General features: G+C 44.3%; 1 protein-coding gene across 14 annotated transcripts in view; it reads left to right on the top strand.

Moving 5' to 3' along the window:
- The window catches only part of LOC139808713 (bromodomain adjacent to zinc finger domain protein 2B), a 151,510-nt gene that overhangs the window by 95,507 nt on the left and 36,054 nt on the right, over nucleotides 1-19,949 (top strand). For all 14 annotated transcript variants that reach the window (XM_071770986.1, XM_071770990.1, XM_071770997.1 and 11 more), the window contains exons 3-4: nucleotides 2,148-2,205; nucleotides 10,550-10,715. In XM_071770986.1, coding sequence (XP_071627087.1) covers nucleotides 10,559-10,715 — 157 coding nt within the window. In that variant the 5' untranslated portion in view covers nucleotides 2,148-2,205; nucleotides 10,550-10,558. The remainder of the gene's footprint in view (nucleotides 1-2,147; nucleotides 2,206-10,549; nucleotides 10,716-19,949) is intronic.

The following is a 19,949-nucleotide window of genomic DNA, read 5'->3' as shown; positions in this document are numbered from 1 at the left end:
TCACTGCTTTAATGTCAGACATATTCTTCACTATTATGTACGCATCTCGTGTTCATCGATAAACAACACGGAGAAAAGAACTTTGGCGGGATATTAATATAGCCGGGAATGTGAAGTTCGCGAGATTCCGAGGTATTTCTTGCTCGAGTTTGTAGAGAATATCATCCTACTCACATAACAATGTTACACGAGAGTATATCATCTTGCCGTCTCCAGGTCTGATTGTGAGTGGTAATTTGGTTTATGGGGCAACATTTGGATTGTATCCAGAACGCGGTTAGTGGACTCCGTATACTTCACGGAGACCTATTTTCTCCGGTGGACTTGTTGAGCGATATCAATGTTAATACATGCGCATCTTTTTAAAAGAAGTTTCCTTAAACGTACGCGCGAGCGTACATGTTTTAGTCTTACTATACTCGTTTTTCTAGTCTTTTCACAATTTATGTAAGAACTATTATCATTAATCATGTCGCAATATCTTAATCACAGATTTGCATGTGTAAAAAATTAGATGGTCCGACAAGAATCTTGACACTCGTGTACAAGATTAATATTTAATAAACGCTAATAACGATCTATGTACTATCAGTGCGTTACTTGTAGCGACAATTGTCCTGTCCCATAAAAAAAATCCGTGTTACGCCAAAATCACAGAAATACACTACATGCGGATGACGTCGAGTCGGTTTCGCAAGTGGCTCGTAAAAATCTGAAGTGCATGGGCGTTTAAAGGGAGGTATAGCTTGTGTCGCCTCTTCGCGCCGGAGAACGCCGCCATATATACGATTGTCTCGGTTAGATACACACGTTTGCGATATCCATCATATATCGCGTATCGATCATAATTTCTGTCGAAACACGGAATATGGACGCGCGACCGGATAGCGACTTCGCAACGGCGAGGCAGGCAACGTTAACATTGACTCGGCATTCATGCATTAGCGTACGCCAATGTAAACGCTTTGCCTACATTCATGTGTTTCCTTTCCCGCGGCAAACGCGATCGATGGCAAATATTACTTTGGTCAATTCCAGCCGGCAGTCTATTTACTTGTTTGTGGTATCACTTTGTTGCGCCGATAGACAAAAGTCGAGAGAGCGAGAGAGAGAGAGAAATGGAGTGGCTGGTCAGGGGGAGGGAGGAGGGGGAGGGCGCGGGGGCGAATACCGATACGGATGTGATTCCACGGTTTATATGCACGATGCGCTTTCGTGCATCGACTAGGCGCACGCGTAGTTACGAATACCAGATGCAGCCACTTATCTCCCCCAACGAACCTTTCGGCCAGTTAACTGTTACGATACGTATACGTGTAATGATGATGAATGATTCGGGATTAGTCTCAATTTCGAACTACTCTGAATTATGACTGTCGTTATGAAGATATGGAGAGAGGAGTGTTTTCATTTATATATTTCATCACTAGCAAACACTATTATTTTACTATCTATGAGTAAAAATAGAAAACGATGTTTTCGAGACGATATTTTCAGAGTATTAATATAATATTGGACTATTTTTAGACGTAGCAAGTATTTTTAACACGTTTGATGAAGTTTTTATGAGAAATTACTTTCTTCTCAATATAGTAGCAGTTTTTAATTAATTCTTTGAATGGTTTGAATATCGCTTTTTTATCAATGAACAAACAAAGATTTCCAGAACTAATAAAATGTATCTTTAACTAGGTACTAAATCTGTATATTTTCTGTAAGCATTAATTTGATAATTCGCATTATTCGTTAACTGCATTATTACATGAGCTCTAAAGAGAGGTTTTTTCTAATTGCCAATATTTCCTAAAGTTGCAAACGCGTTTGAAATCGTTGCGGTAGCACCTCGACAAAGTCAATCCACAAACATGGATTACGCGTGAGTTTTTAGAAACTGGAGTAACTCCCCGCAGAAACGAGGAAGTTTGTTTTATCATCGTCGGTTCGATCGGAACACGTTTATGCTTGGATGCGCAATAACGAAGCGATCGTTCGCGATTCGTGAAAACGTGCGTCGATGGGATATTCGCTGCAGGGGGATCGCGCGTGTGTGTTCGCATCTTAATAATCCCCGTTCGACCGGCTGATATAAGAACATCCCAGGCCGTTCGGCGTTGTTATTAACGACGCAATGTGTTTCTGTGTTTCAGGTGCGATGGAGTCTCGCGGAGCCGGCTTCTACTATGAGTTGAGGCTTCGTAATTAATCGTGAGTATATGAGTGTTCTTCGTACATGTGTGCGCGCGCGCGCGTGTGCACGGCGAACGAATGCCGCGCGCTGTAACGAGAGTGCTGGCGAAATGATCGTTAAGCGATGCCCGTACGCACGTATCGTGCATATGTAATGTCCTCCAAATTGCGAATTTAATATCGCGGGTTTTATTGCCTCGCGCGCTCTCGCTTCCTCCGTCCCGTAATTTACGTTCGACAATTATGATCATATTAATCGTGGCGCTCTCGCGGCTCATTAATCGCGTCTTCTTCCACCGTCGAGAAACGGTAGAAAGTCGAAATGGCCTGCGGCGATTTTCATAAGCGTACACACGCACGAGCGTTTCGTTGTCCGATCGTTGATCTTTTTCCTCCGCGTAACGAACGGTAGACGCAGAGAGAATACGGGTCACATTAATATTTCACTATCGGGTTTTCTATTTTTACACCGCAAGTGCTATGTAGGAACTTGATATATACACATATGTATATACCATGTGTCATATCCAACTTTTTTTTTAAACTTCTCATAAAATAGCGCTTCTTTGAACTTCCGATACGACTATAGAACACTATATAAAATGCATCAAACACGTGTCACGACAAAGAAACAGAGAGAGACAGTAGAACAGAAAGAGATAATACAAATTCCATTTTGTGGTTTTTTATTAAGCACTCTTCGTACTCTAAGTTTACAAACCAAATTGAAAGTTTTAAGACATTGTTTTTTTTTTTATACGGATTACTATACACGATATTAGGTCATTATGCTTCATTAAACATCTCTATCAGCGATTTTATTATCGAATAAAATTTTTAACGATTATTTGCGATATGTCGAGCATTTCGTTGAGTTTATCCGAGGTGCTCGCGCTACAGTCCGATCAGGTCCGCATTTATTCCCTGAATAAAGTGCTGTTTGAGCGTTAATATGACTTCATTCCGCAATCGATTTGAATTCGATTCGCCGCGAACGGAGGCAGCGGCGGCGGCGGCGATTTCCACCGTGGGCGTCGCGCGGCATTCTCGAAAGGGATTACGGGCGCTCGGCCCGGCGCATTTCTTCGTATCGATCGCCGTCGCGAGTACTCCCACATAATTCGCTTATTACAGCTTCCGCGTATCTCCGCGTTTTCCCCACGGCATAGCCGAGTTCGCGGAAAAAGTATGCGCGCTCTCGGTCGGGAGGAACACCTACTCGCGTTCGTGCAATCTCGCTCGCTCGCTCGCTCGCTCTCGCACGCCACGTACGTTTCTCGTTTCTCGTGCTACGCGCTACGAGCATCGCCGCTATAATTGCAGCCGATGCGACGTATGTACGCTAGCATGACGCCCGGTCGCCCCGTTGGTTGCGTACGCGCGCGCTCCTCGTATTGGTGCGCCACGGATGTGCATGTGCATCTGCGCGTGTATTCGGTGAACGCGTGGGGAAGTCCCCGTTAACGGCGCTGTAGCGCGTTCATGCAACCGTTGTATTCGCGCCAGTTCGAGAGAGATAGACCGAAGAAGGGAGAGAGAGAGAGAGAGAGAGAGACTGGTGTGCCCAATAGAGAGAGAGAGAAAGGGAGAGAAATATCGGCGGTCGTTCGAAAAAGAGAGAGAGAAGCTGAGAGCGAGAGAGCGAGAGCGACACACGGAATAGTCGAGGGATGGTTTTGCTCTGCTGGCTCTGTATTGATTGCTGTGCTGCTCCTCCACCTCCACCATCTCTTGCGACGATCTGTCTCTTTCTCTCTCTCTCTCTCTCCTCTCTCCTTTCCTCTCTCCTCTCCTCTCCTCTCTGCTCACTCCTGCGATCCCTGCCGCCCGCACACCAACGCGGCCGCCCGTAATGTCGGTTCGCTCTCTGCGAAACCATCAAGATCCGAGGTCCTCGTTGCGCCACGTATCTCTTTCCTCGAAACGCCCCGACGAGAGAAGAGTCCGCCTGTAATTGACGCAGATAGGAGTGCCATCTGCTACGGCACGGACGGAGACGGGGGAGAAGGCGGGGAACGCGCGTAATGTCCGCCGTCCTCGGCGACGTGTTCCATGTAAGGATTCATTGAATGGGAAACTAAGCTTGGCCGCAGAGCGAGCGAACGAGCCACTCTTCGTGACGCTGTCGAGGCTCGCGTGCTTCACGTTCTGCGTCTCGGCTCGTCGTCGCACGTCGCTCGGACGTGTCGAGGACATTGTCACATCTTCCCGAATCTGTTTACCGAATTTGTCGAGCTATTTCGATAAACGTGCCTTCGTCAAATTTAAAATTTCGCCGCTCACATTTCGATCTTCTTGTATATTATAACGTTTTAATTATACAACGTTATCCTGTCGAAGTTATTAGGATTGCATCTCTATTACGTTTATCCACATCAACCTGCAATTTTGTGTATTAGAGTTTTATTGCGTCTCGTCCCTTTATTGTTTCACGTCCATCTCCCTTGCGAGCTTTTCGAAACGAAAATTCCGGTTCGTCAAATATTATTATATTCACGTACATCTGGTTTCATTACGGCAATTAACTGGGATAGCGATGGACTTGTTGTAAAATTGGCGTTCTATTTAAATTCACTAATTACTGTTACGACATAACGATGATACGTTCGCTTCAGGATGAAACATTCATGTTGCAAGGTCCGCGTGTGGCTGGTAATGTTTTTCTTCCGAGCACGGGGGAATGGAATCGGATATAATTAACGTATATGGAAGTATTATCTGATGCGGCACAGTGACATCGATGCAACGCTCGTAATTATGTATATCTTCTCTGCGGCGTTGTCGCAGAATGCAGAAATGAGTTTACGTAAAAATATGTTAAGCCAAAGTTTTGCAGCGTACAGTCTGTTACGGGAAACAGGTATTAGTAATCATACTTGGCTTTGCTTCGAAGAACGTGTGTGGTTATCGCGTAATCTCACGCACATTTTTCTATCTCTGCGGTAAAATAGAAAAACATTAGACACAGATACCACATCGTGCATTACATTATTAATAAGGATGAACATGCGAATACGTCATTAAGCTGCACATTAGCAGTCAGGCAGTGAGAACTTTGTATTCTCGTATTATTAATGATACCGAGTGCATTTTTTTTCCGAATGCTTTCTGAAAAATTAGAGTTCCGGAGTAACGTTCCTTCCGAATAAACTGATTTAACCCGCTATATCTCTGATTGAAGTCGAGACGCGAGATATTCATGGATTAATAAGGTCGAGATATTCGAAGCTCGAAAAGCGGAGAGGAAGCGCAAGAATAAACGCAATAAGTTGAAGTCGGACGCGCATTGTCGGCGCAGGAGGGCGTCGCATTTCGCGAACAAACGGCGCGTTTCTTCCTCGTCACCGGGCTCTTTTCTCTACCACGACAACGACCGTGTTCCAGGCTGGCACCCGAGCTTTTCCCGGCCGAAGGAAAGGAGCGTAATACCGGTCGAGAAATCGATGGTCGCGTCCGTGTCTTCCTTTTGCTCTCGGTTCGCCGCCCCCGCGTTCCCTTGCCTTAAGGCGTCCACCTCCCCTCTCGCCCACCCTTCTCTCGCCCTCGTTCCTCGCCCTTCTCTTCCTCGCCAATTTACGAGCATCTCGAAGTGTGCCCGCCTAGCTGAAAACCGGGGTGGCGTCGCCCGGATATTCCGAACGCCGTGCGGATGACGACGATGTCGAATCGTCGAATGGAGATCTCCTTTACAATGCCTCGGTATTGTCCGCGTATCGATATTTTATTTTCGTTGCACGTATTGCTTTAAATCACGTTAATTTAACTCCGATAATTAGAACTGAACGATGTTATCCAGTGACGTTAGTGAGATTTAAATTTTCTCTTTATAAATTCAGAACCGATATCTAATTAGCTAATATAGAAAAGCATTATTTAAAAGAAATGAATGAGTGGAAAATACTGCGCACACTTTTGTTATAATAGGTTGATTAATTTTTACTAATTTGTTGTCATGGAGAAGGATTTCTCTGACAATAAATTTCTTCGGCTATCACGAGTGACATTGATATTTTGTAAAAAAAAGTTGAATATACGCTCGTGAAGGAACAATGAAAAATATTGATATGCTTATGTTATAAGCATTCCCACTTGCGCGAATTTTGCGTGATGTACACAGGAAAGAAACTCTTTTGAAGAGATTGATAAACGAGCCACAGCAGTAATTGCGCGAGCTCGGTTATACCATGTTATTCGGCGCGCCCGGGAGACGCGTCTAATTATACGTTCCTCGGATGTAGGTGATAATTTCGACCGCGGATTCTGATACCTATCTCAGCACCGCGCGCACCACTATATAAGAGTTCGGAAGTTATCGAAAATTGTCCAAGTTCTGCATTGAAAGGAACATTCGCGGGAACTAAAGTATTTGATTTAATTGTACATCACTCTTTCTTTCTTTACGCCGTTAAAAAGTTTAGATGTCGTTCGTATATAATAAACTTCAAAAATGCTCAAGATCGCACCCCGAATTCTCAATTTTATTTAATTAATGCGTCTATTGTGTTTAAAAATAGAATCATTGTGATTAAACTGCGGCTTTATTATTAAAGCTGAAGCAACTTTAATTGGAAATTGGACGACAGGAAAATTTGATAATATCATGAGAATCGATATTACTTCGACAAGCGTCAAGTGTGACATTTCTGTTTTTAGAATTCGGAACGTGTTCATCAATAGGCAAAAAGTCATACTTCTGTCACATTGACAGATCTTATTTCTAATTTTAAGAGAAAAGATAACACGTAGAAAAAGCATTTATTTATACTCTCCATCAAGGCAAGAAATTTTCCCAATGTAAAGTATAACAATGCAAATAATATATCGCAAATTGTGTTGGAAAATAAAGTACAAATTTTCAGCGAAAATAGTAGTCATTGAAGTACTAATTTTGAAACTTAATTGAGATAGTTAAAGATACTCTAATGATTGTACGCGCGAAACTCGGAATTTTCGTTAATTAGAGTCTGCGACTTTTCGCTTTTAGTTACCAACACACACAAGCAAAGGGGAGTAGTAATAATAGCAATAGTAGAAGATATTGAAAGGCCGCGCTTTCCTGTCACAGTTATTCGGAGGATAATTTCCGGCGACAAAGGGCTTCTACGCGGCTTCTTTTGTCAATTACAAACGAGAGAGGCTTCGCACGACATCACCATTCACAAATCTGAAAGCGCAGTAAGAGCCATTGTAAGAGTTCCTTTCTGTTAACTGCTTGTGATGCAAAATAATCGCGCAAATTCTATATATGGATATTGAAATATCACCGCGATAACTGCTTACTACAATGCGGCATGCATAAATATCTGGTACGTTGCTTAATTGAGTTTTTCCGGAGTTAAATAATTATAAATGAATACCTGTTTAATGAACAACTACATTATTGATATTTGTAAACTGTAAAGGTGGTACATTTATAACAATGTTATGAATAATATTTTATAAGTAGTAACAATTTAAAATCTATGTAACGCACCTCCTATACATTTTTGTATATAAATGGACTTATTTCATTCTATAAGAAATCGAATTTTAAAGAAAAACGATGAAAAATTGTAGTACATTATTTTTGAAAATGGATTTTAAAAAGATAATGTAGATGAGAAAGTGAGAAAGAACACGATTTAAAACTGTATAGGTATATATATATATAAACTAATTCCTTTTTTAACTGTGTGTTAAATATATCCACATATCCTAAATGTCTAGGATTAAATATAAAAGAGCCATTTTACGATGATCCTCTTAGAGCGTGGCTCATAAAAGTAAGAGGAAGCCAATAAAGAAAGGATACGCGGAAAACGTAGACGCACGCCGCGCGTTTAGAAATATCTCTGAAATATTTAAATCGGATTATCTTGCTTTCTTTCTTTCGCCTTAGCGATATGCCACTCAATACTAAGTGCTTTCTTCATCCGCCTTTTCATCCATTAGATTAACGAGAATAAAGAACGCGGAATTATTTATGTACGTTACTTTCGCCATCATTCAACGGATCGATCAACGCGACCCTAGAAATCCTGGATGCTTTGCGAAGACTCCAATAAGACCGTTACAAGCCGATAAGAACGAGGGGGGCCAACTTGAATCAATACGTCGGTCGCCGATAACGATCGCGTGACGACTCGTATAGCACGGAATGAAGGCTATTGTGTATACCAGACCACACGGTGAATTTTCCCTGTCCGGGGACTCCCGGGTTTATTCCGGTTGTGACATGATAGTACGCGGAATAGGAAGTGGGGTATATGCATTAGAATTTTTCTCTATCGTTGCAGTGAATAATACATTCCGCCGGAAGATAATCGATTAGGTAAGCGTCGTCGCGCGTGTAAATTTTAAAAACAGAGGTTGACCCGCGTCTACGAATTTCGGTGTGTTACGTAAACGGAATACGTTCCTCGCATCGGCGGAGGATACCGGTCGTACACTTTTTTTCCCCATGCAGTATGAAAATTCCGTTTTCAATAGAATCAGGATTAATTCGTCGAGCACGGATTCTTTCGCGTTTGGAAACGCATTCCGCCCGCGTGAATAGCGGCAGAAAATGCATTGAGACGGCTCGCACCGCGGCGTACACGGCTATATTTAAGGACTAACGAGTTAATAACGGTAGTAAATGCCATTTCAGCATTCCATTCGAACTGAGAATCCGTTTATCGCTGAACGACGCACTCCGTGCTTTCTGAAATGACGCTCTTTAAAGGACAGGAAAAGAGAGAGAGAGAGAGAGAGAAACAGAGATAATTCCACACATAGGCGTATGCTTGACATAAAAACACTCGCCGTATCAGTACAGATATCAGCGAAACGTCACGCATGGCTAAAGCTTGGATTTCTAGAGAAAGATACGAAAGGTGAAAAATCATCTCGCTCGAGGATTAATTAACGTAATCGCGGCGACGTTAATCTCGCTTCGTCTCGCGGACTCGTGCATATGATAACAACAATGCTGGCTGTATGATAATAGCTGCGCCGCCGCCGCCGCCGCCGGTGCATCGTCTAGCCTAGCATCAGCCTAACCTAACTCAACGTTGTAACGATGTATATTTATACAACAGCTGGGCGGCGGAGGGAGGGGAGTGCGCCAGTCAGCTGATTGAAGCGCTGGAGGGGAAAAGATGGAGGGGAGAACGACCTTTATTTAAAGCGCCGCTGGAGGAAGCCTTTCTTCGACTGGTAAACAGTCGTCGAATGCAAATGCGTGCGAGCTGCGCTCGTGTGCGTGTGTGTGTGTGTGCGTACTCACGCTCGTGGTGTGTAAACGTGACTTTTTTTTCTCTCTTTGTCGAGAAATATTTCCACAAAATGCATTTTCCACGGTAATCTGCTTAACAGTTTGCCGACTGTTTGAGTAGATCTATCTGTCTCGTGATTTATCACTGACTAAATGGATAGACCTACCTGTTTTGTAGGTACTACGCCATTCTTCTGTGACCTTTAATTAGTTTGAAGAAGCCGTACTACAAGAAATTTTTAAAGAAAAAGAAAGAAAGGAAACCTTTGAGGATACAGAAAATTATACGATGCCCAGCGCGTAAGTTAGTCAATGCGTAACTTGCGCGGTTGGCAGAGTATTAATTGTCGCAATTAGGTGGAGGAGCCTGGAGTATCTCCGAGGCGACGATATTCCATATTGTAGCGGCTATTGTACGCATTATATAGAAAATTATGTAGGAAATAAAGGCGCTCTTCTGGTTCGATGATTTTCATCAACATGATTATTTAAGGAAAATTTGATTACTCCTTACGAATATAAATTACGCTCACGATGTCGAATTATTGAGAATTTAATCGAGTATTTTATTTCAGTTTACTGAATTCATGCGTAGCTAATTCTCAACGTACAATTTAAATTTAATTAATTAACAACGTTTTTTTTTATGAGAAGTTACGACTTTGTTATGAGCTTGTTAAATAATATAGTCTATATAAACGCGTTAATGAAAAAGTGAAAAATGTCTCCGAAACCATATATTTATTAAGTAAACAAGTATTTTTAATCCTTTCCGTTACAGCCGGTCGATAAAGCGCGTTCTTCGTCTCTTTCTCTCGTTTTTTACCTCGAGTAATAATCTCCCGCGTCGCCGAGGCTGCACGTCTCGCCAAAAATTTCGCGCACCGAAATCTCGATGCACCGACTGCGCTGCAACTCCGTCGTAAATATCGTGCGCGGCGCGAAACCTGTTCCGTCTCCTCCTCCCCCTACCCTCCCCCTTGTCGGATTTTTCGAGATAAAGAACGGGCGAAGTGTGTGCCGGAGTCCTTGGCGATGCAGCGTCGCGTCGCGCGTCGGTGCGGACTCCGCGCCGCGCGTTGCGCGTGAGAACGAACTTCTGTAACGAAACCATGTGCGATGTTTCAGGGGACTGGCATGGAGAAGGAGAACTCCGCATCGGGCGGGGGCGGCGGAGGCGGCGGAGGTGGCGGAGCTGAAGCGACGGCGGGGACTCCGGGCGCCACCTCCACCTCCGAGAAACTCCAGGCGGACCAGGCCAATCCGTTGCTCGATCCTACTGCACTCTTCGGCGGTAAGTCATTTTCGCTCGTTCCGCTGCCTTCTTTTTTCGGTTGAATTTCTCTCTCTCTTTTCCGCTCGTTCCGACCGTAAAACTATGTGCGGACGCGCCACGTCGCGATAAGCGGCATCGTTATGCGAAGCGGCGAAGTCGGGCGAAGGTAGGTCGCGGGGGAAGAGAAGTCCGATAATAGAGGGAGAGCGTTCTCCTCTGCGCTCTAATGGTCGGGATTTCTTCAGCGCCAGGCTAGCTCTATCTGTAAAATATCCGACATCTACATTGTAATCGGTTATCTTACGATATAACTCCGTCTGACAGTTAATTATACAGGCGGGGAGATCGGCAGAAAATAGCGTAGTGTCGGAGGTAACAGGTTCGAAAGGAGCAAACTCACGTGCGCATATGGATAAACAATGCGAATGACTTTTGTATCGGCGGTGCAACACTGGCGTTTTGTTCATTAACTAATGATCTCGTTTGCATCTCGTAACAAGTCCTTCCGCTTCGTTCCTCCGAACCCGATGATGCCCTCCCCCTTTGTTTTTCTAATTTAACCGGCCCGGTTTTCGGGAGGGCTCAGTTTTATTCGATCCGCGCGATCGTACGCGATATTGTTAAGACGAAACGGGCAAATATTTTCCATGTAACGAACGGCTTGTGGACGCGCGTGTTCGGTATTTCGAGAGGGTATGCACGGAGTTCCGACGGCATATTTGTCGGCGTGAATTATGATGCTTGTCCAGGAGGAAGTTTACTCCTGGCCGATTCCGATTTCGGTTGCCGAAGCACGTTTCCGCGACGGGCGACGAAGTCGACTTCGCATGATCGGACCGCGAGTACGTAAGCTGACAAATTGAAAAGTGCAACAAGGAATTTAAGAAGTAACGAAAGCGACGAGCGTTTTTTCCCCGCAGGTATATGCGTATCTTTGATGTTCTTTCTCAAGATACAATCGCAACTTATCGCCACGAGTCATTCTATGTGACGTCCTCTCTTCCTTTCTTTTATATACTTGTTGATCAAACTTACAATTAAGTTTCATGTCTATTTATATATTTTAGATATATTTTATTTTCTCAACCAATATAATGGAGCAATAAGGATGATAAGGCTTGTCGCATGAATAAGTTCTCTAATGAAATCGGGGCTCAAGTAAGGTATATTTTCACTAATCTAAGGTTATATTCTCTCCATGTGTGTGTGTATATACCGCACCGTTACGACGCGCGTTGCACTTGCCGTGGATTTACAGGGTCGTTCAAAAGCCGGACGCGTGATGCAAAGCGGGGCCCAATACGCTCTCGCGCGTCAACGCGATATATATCAGTGCCGCCTTAACGAGCGAAGGGCCTTCTTTCTCTTCCCCTCCGCCCCGGCCCGAAATCAATTAGTCCCGCGCGCGCACATCCTACCCAGCCTTTCTCTCCTTCCAAGGTCATCGAGGCTCCTTCCGTCGATCCTCGGCCGCTTCCTCGCGACAAAGGAGAGAACTCTGCGCTCCTCCTCGTACAGACTCGTTCCGAGTGCTGCGTCTAGATACATTGCCCTAAACTTTTTCACCCTCGCCCGAGTGAGAGCCGTATCAAAGTATGAGAGATGGAATCGGTTGGCAAATTGAGATCTCTCAATGGTTCTCTATAAAAGTCATTTAATCTTGAATTTTCAAAGTCAGTCTGTGGCGACGCTTGTATCTTTTTTAAAAATTTAGCTAAATATAAATCTAAAAATAATTATATTGGACCATTTGAATAATTATATAACGTAGAAGCGATTATGCCACGAGTTAACAGTTATAAATTAATAGAGCAAGTTTTTTCATGGTATAGATAATAAAGTAGTAATCGCATTTTAATGATACATATGAATATAAACTCAATTTGCGTTATGATTTACAAAAAGGATATATAAGTATTTATTTGTCTGATAAGTCACATGCGTTTCTTCTATACGAGAACGGAACAATTGGCCGCTAATGCAGCCGGGAATGCATTCTGCACTCCTCATTTCTCGACTCGTCTCGATTTCATCTCGAAAGGCTCTCTCGTTCCCTCGCTAGGCAGGATTTTCGTCGCTCTCCACGAAGACGGGACCTCGTCGTTTATTTCGTCCCTTCACCTTCGACCCGCCGGTCCCTCTTCGTATTTCCTGGACCGCCATCGAGCCGCGCACTCCTCTCGGCCTTCGGGTGGGACTTCTCTCTCCCAAGTTGCCCTCCGCTGCGTTTTCTGTCTTCCTCTCCCTTTCCTCCGCGCTAGCCGGGTTTCCTGTCCATCGCTGTCATCCGTCTCCGTCTTCGCCGGCGACTTTTTTCGTCCACGCCATCTCGCTCGATCCTTCGCGCCGCGTCGCTTTTTCTCCTTTCTCACTCCGGGTTTAGGTCCGTAGGGCTTTGGGGACGCAAGAACGAACGAACGAACGAACGGTCGGACGGACGCAACTGGCGAGGTGCTCCTCTCTCTTTCTCATCGTTCTCTCGCTCTCGGTCGGTCGCTGCTCGTTCGTTCGTTCGCTTGCTCGCTCGCTCAGTCGCTCGGCCACCCTTCGTCTCCCTCGCTCTTCGCCGGTTCTGTATATTTATTGATTGCCACCTCACCTCGCCTACCACGGGCAGACCGAGGTCTGTGGCAGTTTCCCCACCCCTCTCTCACTCTCTCTCTCTCTCTCTCGCGTTCCTCGTTTCCCTCGTCCCTGCCTCATTCTGCAGCAACAGCAACAGCAGCATCGCGCGCTACGAGAAGCCTCTGTCCCTCTTTCTTGCTCTCTTTTCGCGCTATCACGCTCTCTTCGCTTCCTCTCCTCCCCCTTCTTTCTCGCTCTTTCTTTTGGCTATCTCTCGTTTGCGCTCGTCGACCCACACTACGTCCTGTTTCATTCGAAGCTGCATTCGCCTTCTCTTTCACGTCCTACCTTTATCCGCGTCTCTCTCTCTCTCTCTCTCTCTCTCTCTTTCTTTCTCCTTGTTTCTATCTTTCTCTATCCGCAACCCCGTGGTGCTTTTACCTCCTACGCTCGATACAAACTCGTTGGACGCGGCAGAATTTTCGTTTGAAGCTACCATCCGGGGTTTGCGATATATACCCACATCCACACCGCCGCGTTGCTGCTGCCGCCGTCGCCGCTTCCTCGTCTTGACGTCGACGTCGACCTCTCGGCATCGTTAATATCTCGAGGGCGGAGAACTCGCGGCGGTATCAGCGCCGCGGCGAGAGTGCACCGTGAGATGAGAAGACGCCGTCATTTAGACAAAGTAGGAAAACGGAAAGATCTGTGCGGGTAAACGATACTTCTCCGCTGTACTGCAGTTTCTCTCCTTCGTCTCCATTATCTTCTTCTCTCTTGATTCCTTTTCTACGATGATCGCAAGGAATACGCTCGCGCGCGCACTCACACACTCACATTCTCTCTCTCTCTCTCTCTCTCTCTCTCTCTCTCTCTCTCTCTCTCTCTCTCTCTCTCTCTCTCTCTCTCTCTCTCTCCCCCTCTCTCCCTCTCTCTCTCTCTCTCTTTATTATGCACCAAATTAGTAACAGCATGAAAGAACGCACGTGGAGAACTTCGAGTACGGATAATGATGCCGCTATAGAGTTCGACGATCGAATAAGTGACGTTTCTCGCGAAAGTCCTTGACGGAGTTTAAATTTCACAAAGTGCCACATTATACAACGTTAATGACACTACGGTAATTCGGATGTTATTGTTTCTTTTTTTCTTTTTTTCATTTCTTCATCGGCAACACTTTGACTTTTCGCTTATCGGGGCCTTTATCGCGCTCGTTTGTCTCTCGCGCATGCATCATCGTTAGCCTGTGTCGTACGTCGCAAATAAAACGCTGTCATTCGTGGGAAATAAAAGGCGAAGAATCGAGCGCACAGGAAAAAATTACTGTCTCTCTTGCTTCTTTCTCTCTGTCCCTCCGCCTCGTTCGTTCTTTGTGTTCCTGTTGCCTTCTCTGTCTCGCTTTCCCTTTCCCCCTTTCCACCCCTCCTCTCTCTCTCTCTCTCTCTCTCTCTCTCTCTCTCTCTCTCTCTCTCGTCGCTCGTTTGCGATTCCATTGCTCTGTGACCCTTCGCGACCTGACGGTTTTACCACCCACACCCGACACGAACACCGCTGGGCGAGCCATGGTCTCCTCTTAAAGCTCGTTTGTTGTCGAGCTCATCGTGCCGCCATGCGCGCCGGCGAGAACCCGATCGAAGACGCGAACGGAGACGCGATTAAAGTGTGAGTGAAGCAATAAATCCTGGTGAAACATTTCCAGTATTCTCTATGCGCGCTTAACACGAAAAAATGTTCTCTACTCCAGATTCGAGTATTGGCTCTTTTCTTTTTCCAAAATTGTATATCGCTTGTGAAAATGGAATGCGCTATCTCTCGGAATCTCTGACGATAATATCATCCGCTTAATACGTGGAATACGAATTTATTTCGCCAAAGGTACGATCGAATTGCAGTTGATGCAAATGCAGAGATGGAAATTGGACTTTTAATTTAGCATGAAATGCGCCGTAAAAATACGCGCTACGGATTCGTATTTTTATCGCGTGCTCAATGTTAAATAATCCATTTAGCGTATTAAGCATTGTAATAATTTACGCTATTGATACAACGGTCCAGGAAAAATGGGAAAATGTTCGAATTGTTTCTAATTTTAGTCTTTTTGAGAGAAAGAGAGAGAAAGAGAGGAAGATAAATTCGCAATTATCCAACCAGCTTCATTTCATTTGGGACAATCGTTTTACATACGTAAATAAAAAGAAAGAAAGACACGAGTAGTTATACAGCTATTATAGCAGTGTCTACATAGATTACGCGTTATTTGCATAGATTACATCTAGAACGATCATTTGCATAGTTTATGTATACGCGTAAACTATTGTCGTTTACGCGCGTGCACGTGGCCGGTGCGAGAGAATGCGTGTAAATGCGAGTACATACTTTAACTCGGCACAAATGACGCCCCTCTCGTTTGTACGCGCGCGTGAGCGATAGTATATGTCGGACTCACACGTGGCCGCCGGCTACGTATGAACCAGGGGTGTAACTATCATGTAGCGTGAATAAACAAAAACCATAGGAACCCACGAGTGAAGATGACACGCGTTTCGTTTCTTTAACGCGCAAGATATGCACGGAAAAACCAAGTTTTTTTTCTTGTATAATCTTAATTATTAATACCCGATTTATTGGGGATTATTTGGTGAAGTCAGTATTTGACGTTTATTTATATCGATATTAATACGTTTATTTTGAGTTTGACACGACTTTATGTTAATGATAATTAATTCAATATTAGAGTATAAAATCAGTATTTAACGTCAATCTAGACTTATCCATAATTCATAATTTATTATCTTTTGCTGAAAGCAGATTGCAGTATATCGGTAGTTCAGTGTTGTCTATTACACGTTCTTTTGATTGATTACATATTTAGAAATTATTTTAATTAAATATAATACGTACTTCTCACATAAATTGCTACCTCGGTTGTACAAACATGTAATTTCACACACTACACGTTCTTATGGTATTGCCTTTACTAATTCTATAGTTCTACAGGTTCGACGTATATTTTTATATTTTTTTATATAGTCACCTACTAATGTGCATATAAATTGATAAAAACGAAGAATTCATGTAATAACGCAAGAAATCTAACTACGCCACTGATACGAACGGCGGCCGCTCATCGCTCTCTCGTTTCCACTCGCGTAAACGCTCGCGCGGCTTGATAAATGCGTTTATCGTGCTTCGAATTCGTACATACACGCGGCTCTCGAGGCGATGAAAAAAAAACGACCGTGAGGGAGCAGGGAGGAGGAGGAGGAGAAACACACGAAGGGGGAGGGAGAACACACGAAGGGATGTGCGACGTGTGTGTTACTCTCGTGCCCTATGAGACGCATCCAGCCGAGAAATACAAGAATATCAATCGACTTTCAGAAATATACGTTCCCGCGCCACAGCCCCGTTCCCCACCTCCCCTTAAAACATTAAGCCACTGAATTATGTAACCGTAAATTTCTTTCGTGGGATATTGCCTCGGCGGGAATATTCCGCGTGCCACGACCACCTCGCAGCGCGGCTGCATAATGCACGTTGTTAGCGCTTCGGATGGACTTTGAGCCGCCGCGCCGATACCTTTCAATGTATATGCTCGTGGTACTCTCTTTGTCGAGCGATCTTATATCTCGAGAGAACGGGAGAGGACGGGAAAGATTGGCGGACGATATCATGTGTGAATCGCGCGCCTCTGTCACGTCGGAGACAAGTAAAAATATTCACAGCGTTGATGTTAGGAAGAATTGCGAGGTAGTATCAGCTTCACATTTGTCATTTCTCTTTTAACTTTTGAAGTCGAAGAGATAAGTGATTCTTCGATCTCAATTATTTACCTGTTTCTTAAGGCCGGTTTTCACACGCAATGATTAGTGGCGCCAACTGACTGGCATTCATTGGCGCCAGAACCGACTAGCAAACTCACAAGTATTTACACAGTGATTGGCGTATACTATGGAAAATATTTAACATTTATTAAACACACAGTAAATGACAGCAAGCATATAACCTCCAAATTTGAGGTTATATGCTTTGGCCAATAACCGCCAGTAATGCCGGGATTACGATGAATTTAACGTAACGGAACGCGACGGACGCGAAGTAACGTAACGTGAACTTAAGAAATTACGATCGCCGTAATGTGAAGCAGCGTGCATTTGAAAAATGATTTGACAGCGTGGTGTGAATTTCTATAGATAGAAATTCACACCACGCTGTCAAATCATTTTTTAAATGCACGCTGCTTCACGTTACGGCGATCGTAATTTCTTAAGTTCACGTTACGTTACTTCGCGTCCGTCGCGTTCCGTTACGTTAAATTCATCGTAATCCCGGCATAAACGCCACATTACTAGCGCCAGTTTGTATCCAGTGTTTACACTTGCATTTTTACTGGCGTTAGTCGACTGGCGCGGCCTGGCGCCACCAATCATTGCGTGTGAAAACCGGCCTTTACATTCGAAATTGCAAGTAACGCAGCATTAATAGATTTGTGACAGATAGTATCCTACTTAATCTCATTCTCGTCTATTGTTAGATAGAGTTCAAGTTCACGTTAGGCAAATTAAATTAAATTAGGGAGATAATTCGTTTCTGCGCGTAATTGATTCGCGACATTGTTGAAAGGAGCGCAATTGATGTTGGCTGAAGAGATTTGGAGCAACAGCTGTTCGAAATATATTTCACTGTTGGAGCTAAGCTGTTTGAAGCTAAAAAGTTTTGTAGAAACGAAACTTTATACATAGAATTATTTCCAACCTTGCTGTATATATCTAAATGTAATCAGATATATACAGCTATATATAGTAATACAAACCTGCGTTCCCCAGCTCTTTAAACACGAATATCTCTAAAGAGGAAGAAAGAAAAAGAGAGAAGAGAAAACTCTCCATTTATTACCTACCTCGACCGTGCCCGTAAACGACCCTTAACCTATTAATTATTAATCTATTTACGTAACATAATATCGTTTACGTATCGTAACGCCGTTAACCGGTTATGCTTACGCACGCGGCTAGTTCTACCGGGTGTCAGGAAACTATACCTCAAATTTAAATACACATTTCTAAAGTAAAGCAAATAAAACGTCGAATTTGCGAGCAATTAAGTCGCAGCGAGAAATGAACACCTCGGCAGTTTGCTGATGTTATACAATTCACGTACGAAATATCGTTTCGTGCGTCACACTGCATATCTTTCCCGTTCGCGGCTGCGCGACGAGCGCACGAATCGCCGAGTAATCTATTTTCTTCTCCAATTTCGTCCGGCCTGTCGTCCACCTGCCGTTTCTCCCGACCGTACTTTTTCCTCGACCTGACCATCCGTCCGCCGATGAATCGATAACTCCGCGGATCTCTCCTAACTGCAATTTCGTCAAGTTTACGTCACGGCTAATAAACTTACGCGTTTGGCTTACCCGGTTATATCCGAAGAAGGAAATACGCGAGCTACGAGAGTAATGCGATTAGGTGGCACAGAAACGAGTTAAGCCTGGGGCCACCTTAACACCGACCTCTTCCGCCCACGATGATCCGAGCGTAAATTCCACAAGATTTTACGTATGCGTCACGCGAGAGCTCTTCGATATTTAACGGATATTTGTACGTGACATTCTGTATTTTTAAGTATTTAATAACTATTATCATTACTAAGTGTTTAATAACTGATTAAAAGTTAAAAAATTCAGAGATATATTATTTTATGAAAGGCAGAAGTCTTGCTTGTTCAGAATATAAAAATAAATGTAATATAAAACTTTTTGATTCTCTGAATCTTGCAAGTAATTTAAGAGTTTTAGGCGCAGAAGTTACCGGGGTAATTAAAAAAAAGTCTAATAAATAATTCTTCCGTAACTTAAATATTTTAATCTATTATCGTTGGACGAAAGGCGAAAAAGTTGAGCGTTACGATCGATATAAATGTAATGTTTCTGTTTTCTCAAGAAATGAGCTTTTTTTTCCATCGCCACGTCGTGCAATCAGCTGTTTGACGTTAAAACGTCGATCGCGTATCGCTCAACGCGGTCGGTTCGATTCGACGTGAATACGACGAATCTCGGCAATCCCATCGCGATGCATCCGCGCGATTCTGGGTAAACGGGCAGCCGGCAAGATTGCCGTTGCCGTTCCTCGCGTCCCGTAAACGAAATTAAACGGATTTGGAGGCGAGCCAGCCATCGTGTCGTCGTCGCTCGTCGTTATCTACTCTCCCGTCCCGGCATTCCGATCTCTCGATCGATCATCCGCCGGCCTCTCTTCGTCACAAAGAGCCGTGCGGAGGGTGGTGGGAATCGTCGCCCCTCGATCGGGATTGGACGGTTATGACCCGAAATAATGACGAGGCCGCGTCGCGAAAGCGGTGGAAAGAGAACGGCGGCGGACGCGACCCCGGGATTTTCTCCGTATCGACTTTGTATTAGGTCGAAACGCAGTAATTGCGGCTTTTTTTTTACGAACGTCAAAGCGCTCGCTCCGGACTCCGCGGAGTCCGGGAGGGATGGAGATCGCTCGGGCCCCCGCGGATTTTAATATGTTTGATGTCGCCCGACTGTTCGTCGTCGTAACTTGTTACCGGCGGCCAATGCGACGGGAAATGCGTTTCGCTTCGCTGTAAATTGTATTACACGAGTTACAGTTACGCGGCTAGTTATAAACATTGGAGAACGGCAAGTATACGTATATAATAACGCGA

Source organism: Temnothorax longispinosus, chromosome 2 (assembly GCF_030848805.1).
Source record: "Temnothorax longispinosus isolate EJ_2023e chromosome 2, Tlon_JGU_v1, whole genome shotgun sequence".
Lineage (NCBI taxonomy): Eukaryota > Metazoa > Arthropoda > Insecta > Hymenoptera > Formicidae > Temnothorax > Temnothorax longispinosus.
Note: the sequence above shows the minus strand (reverse complement) of the source record. Positions and strands in the feature narration are given on the sequence as shown.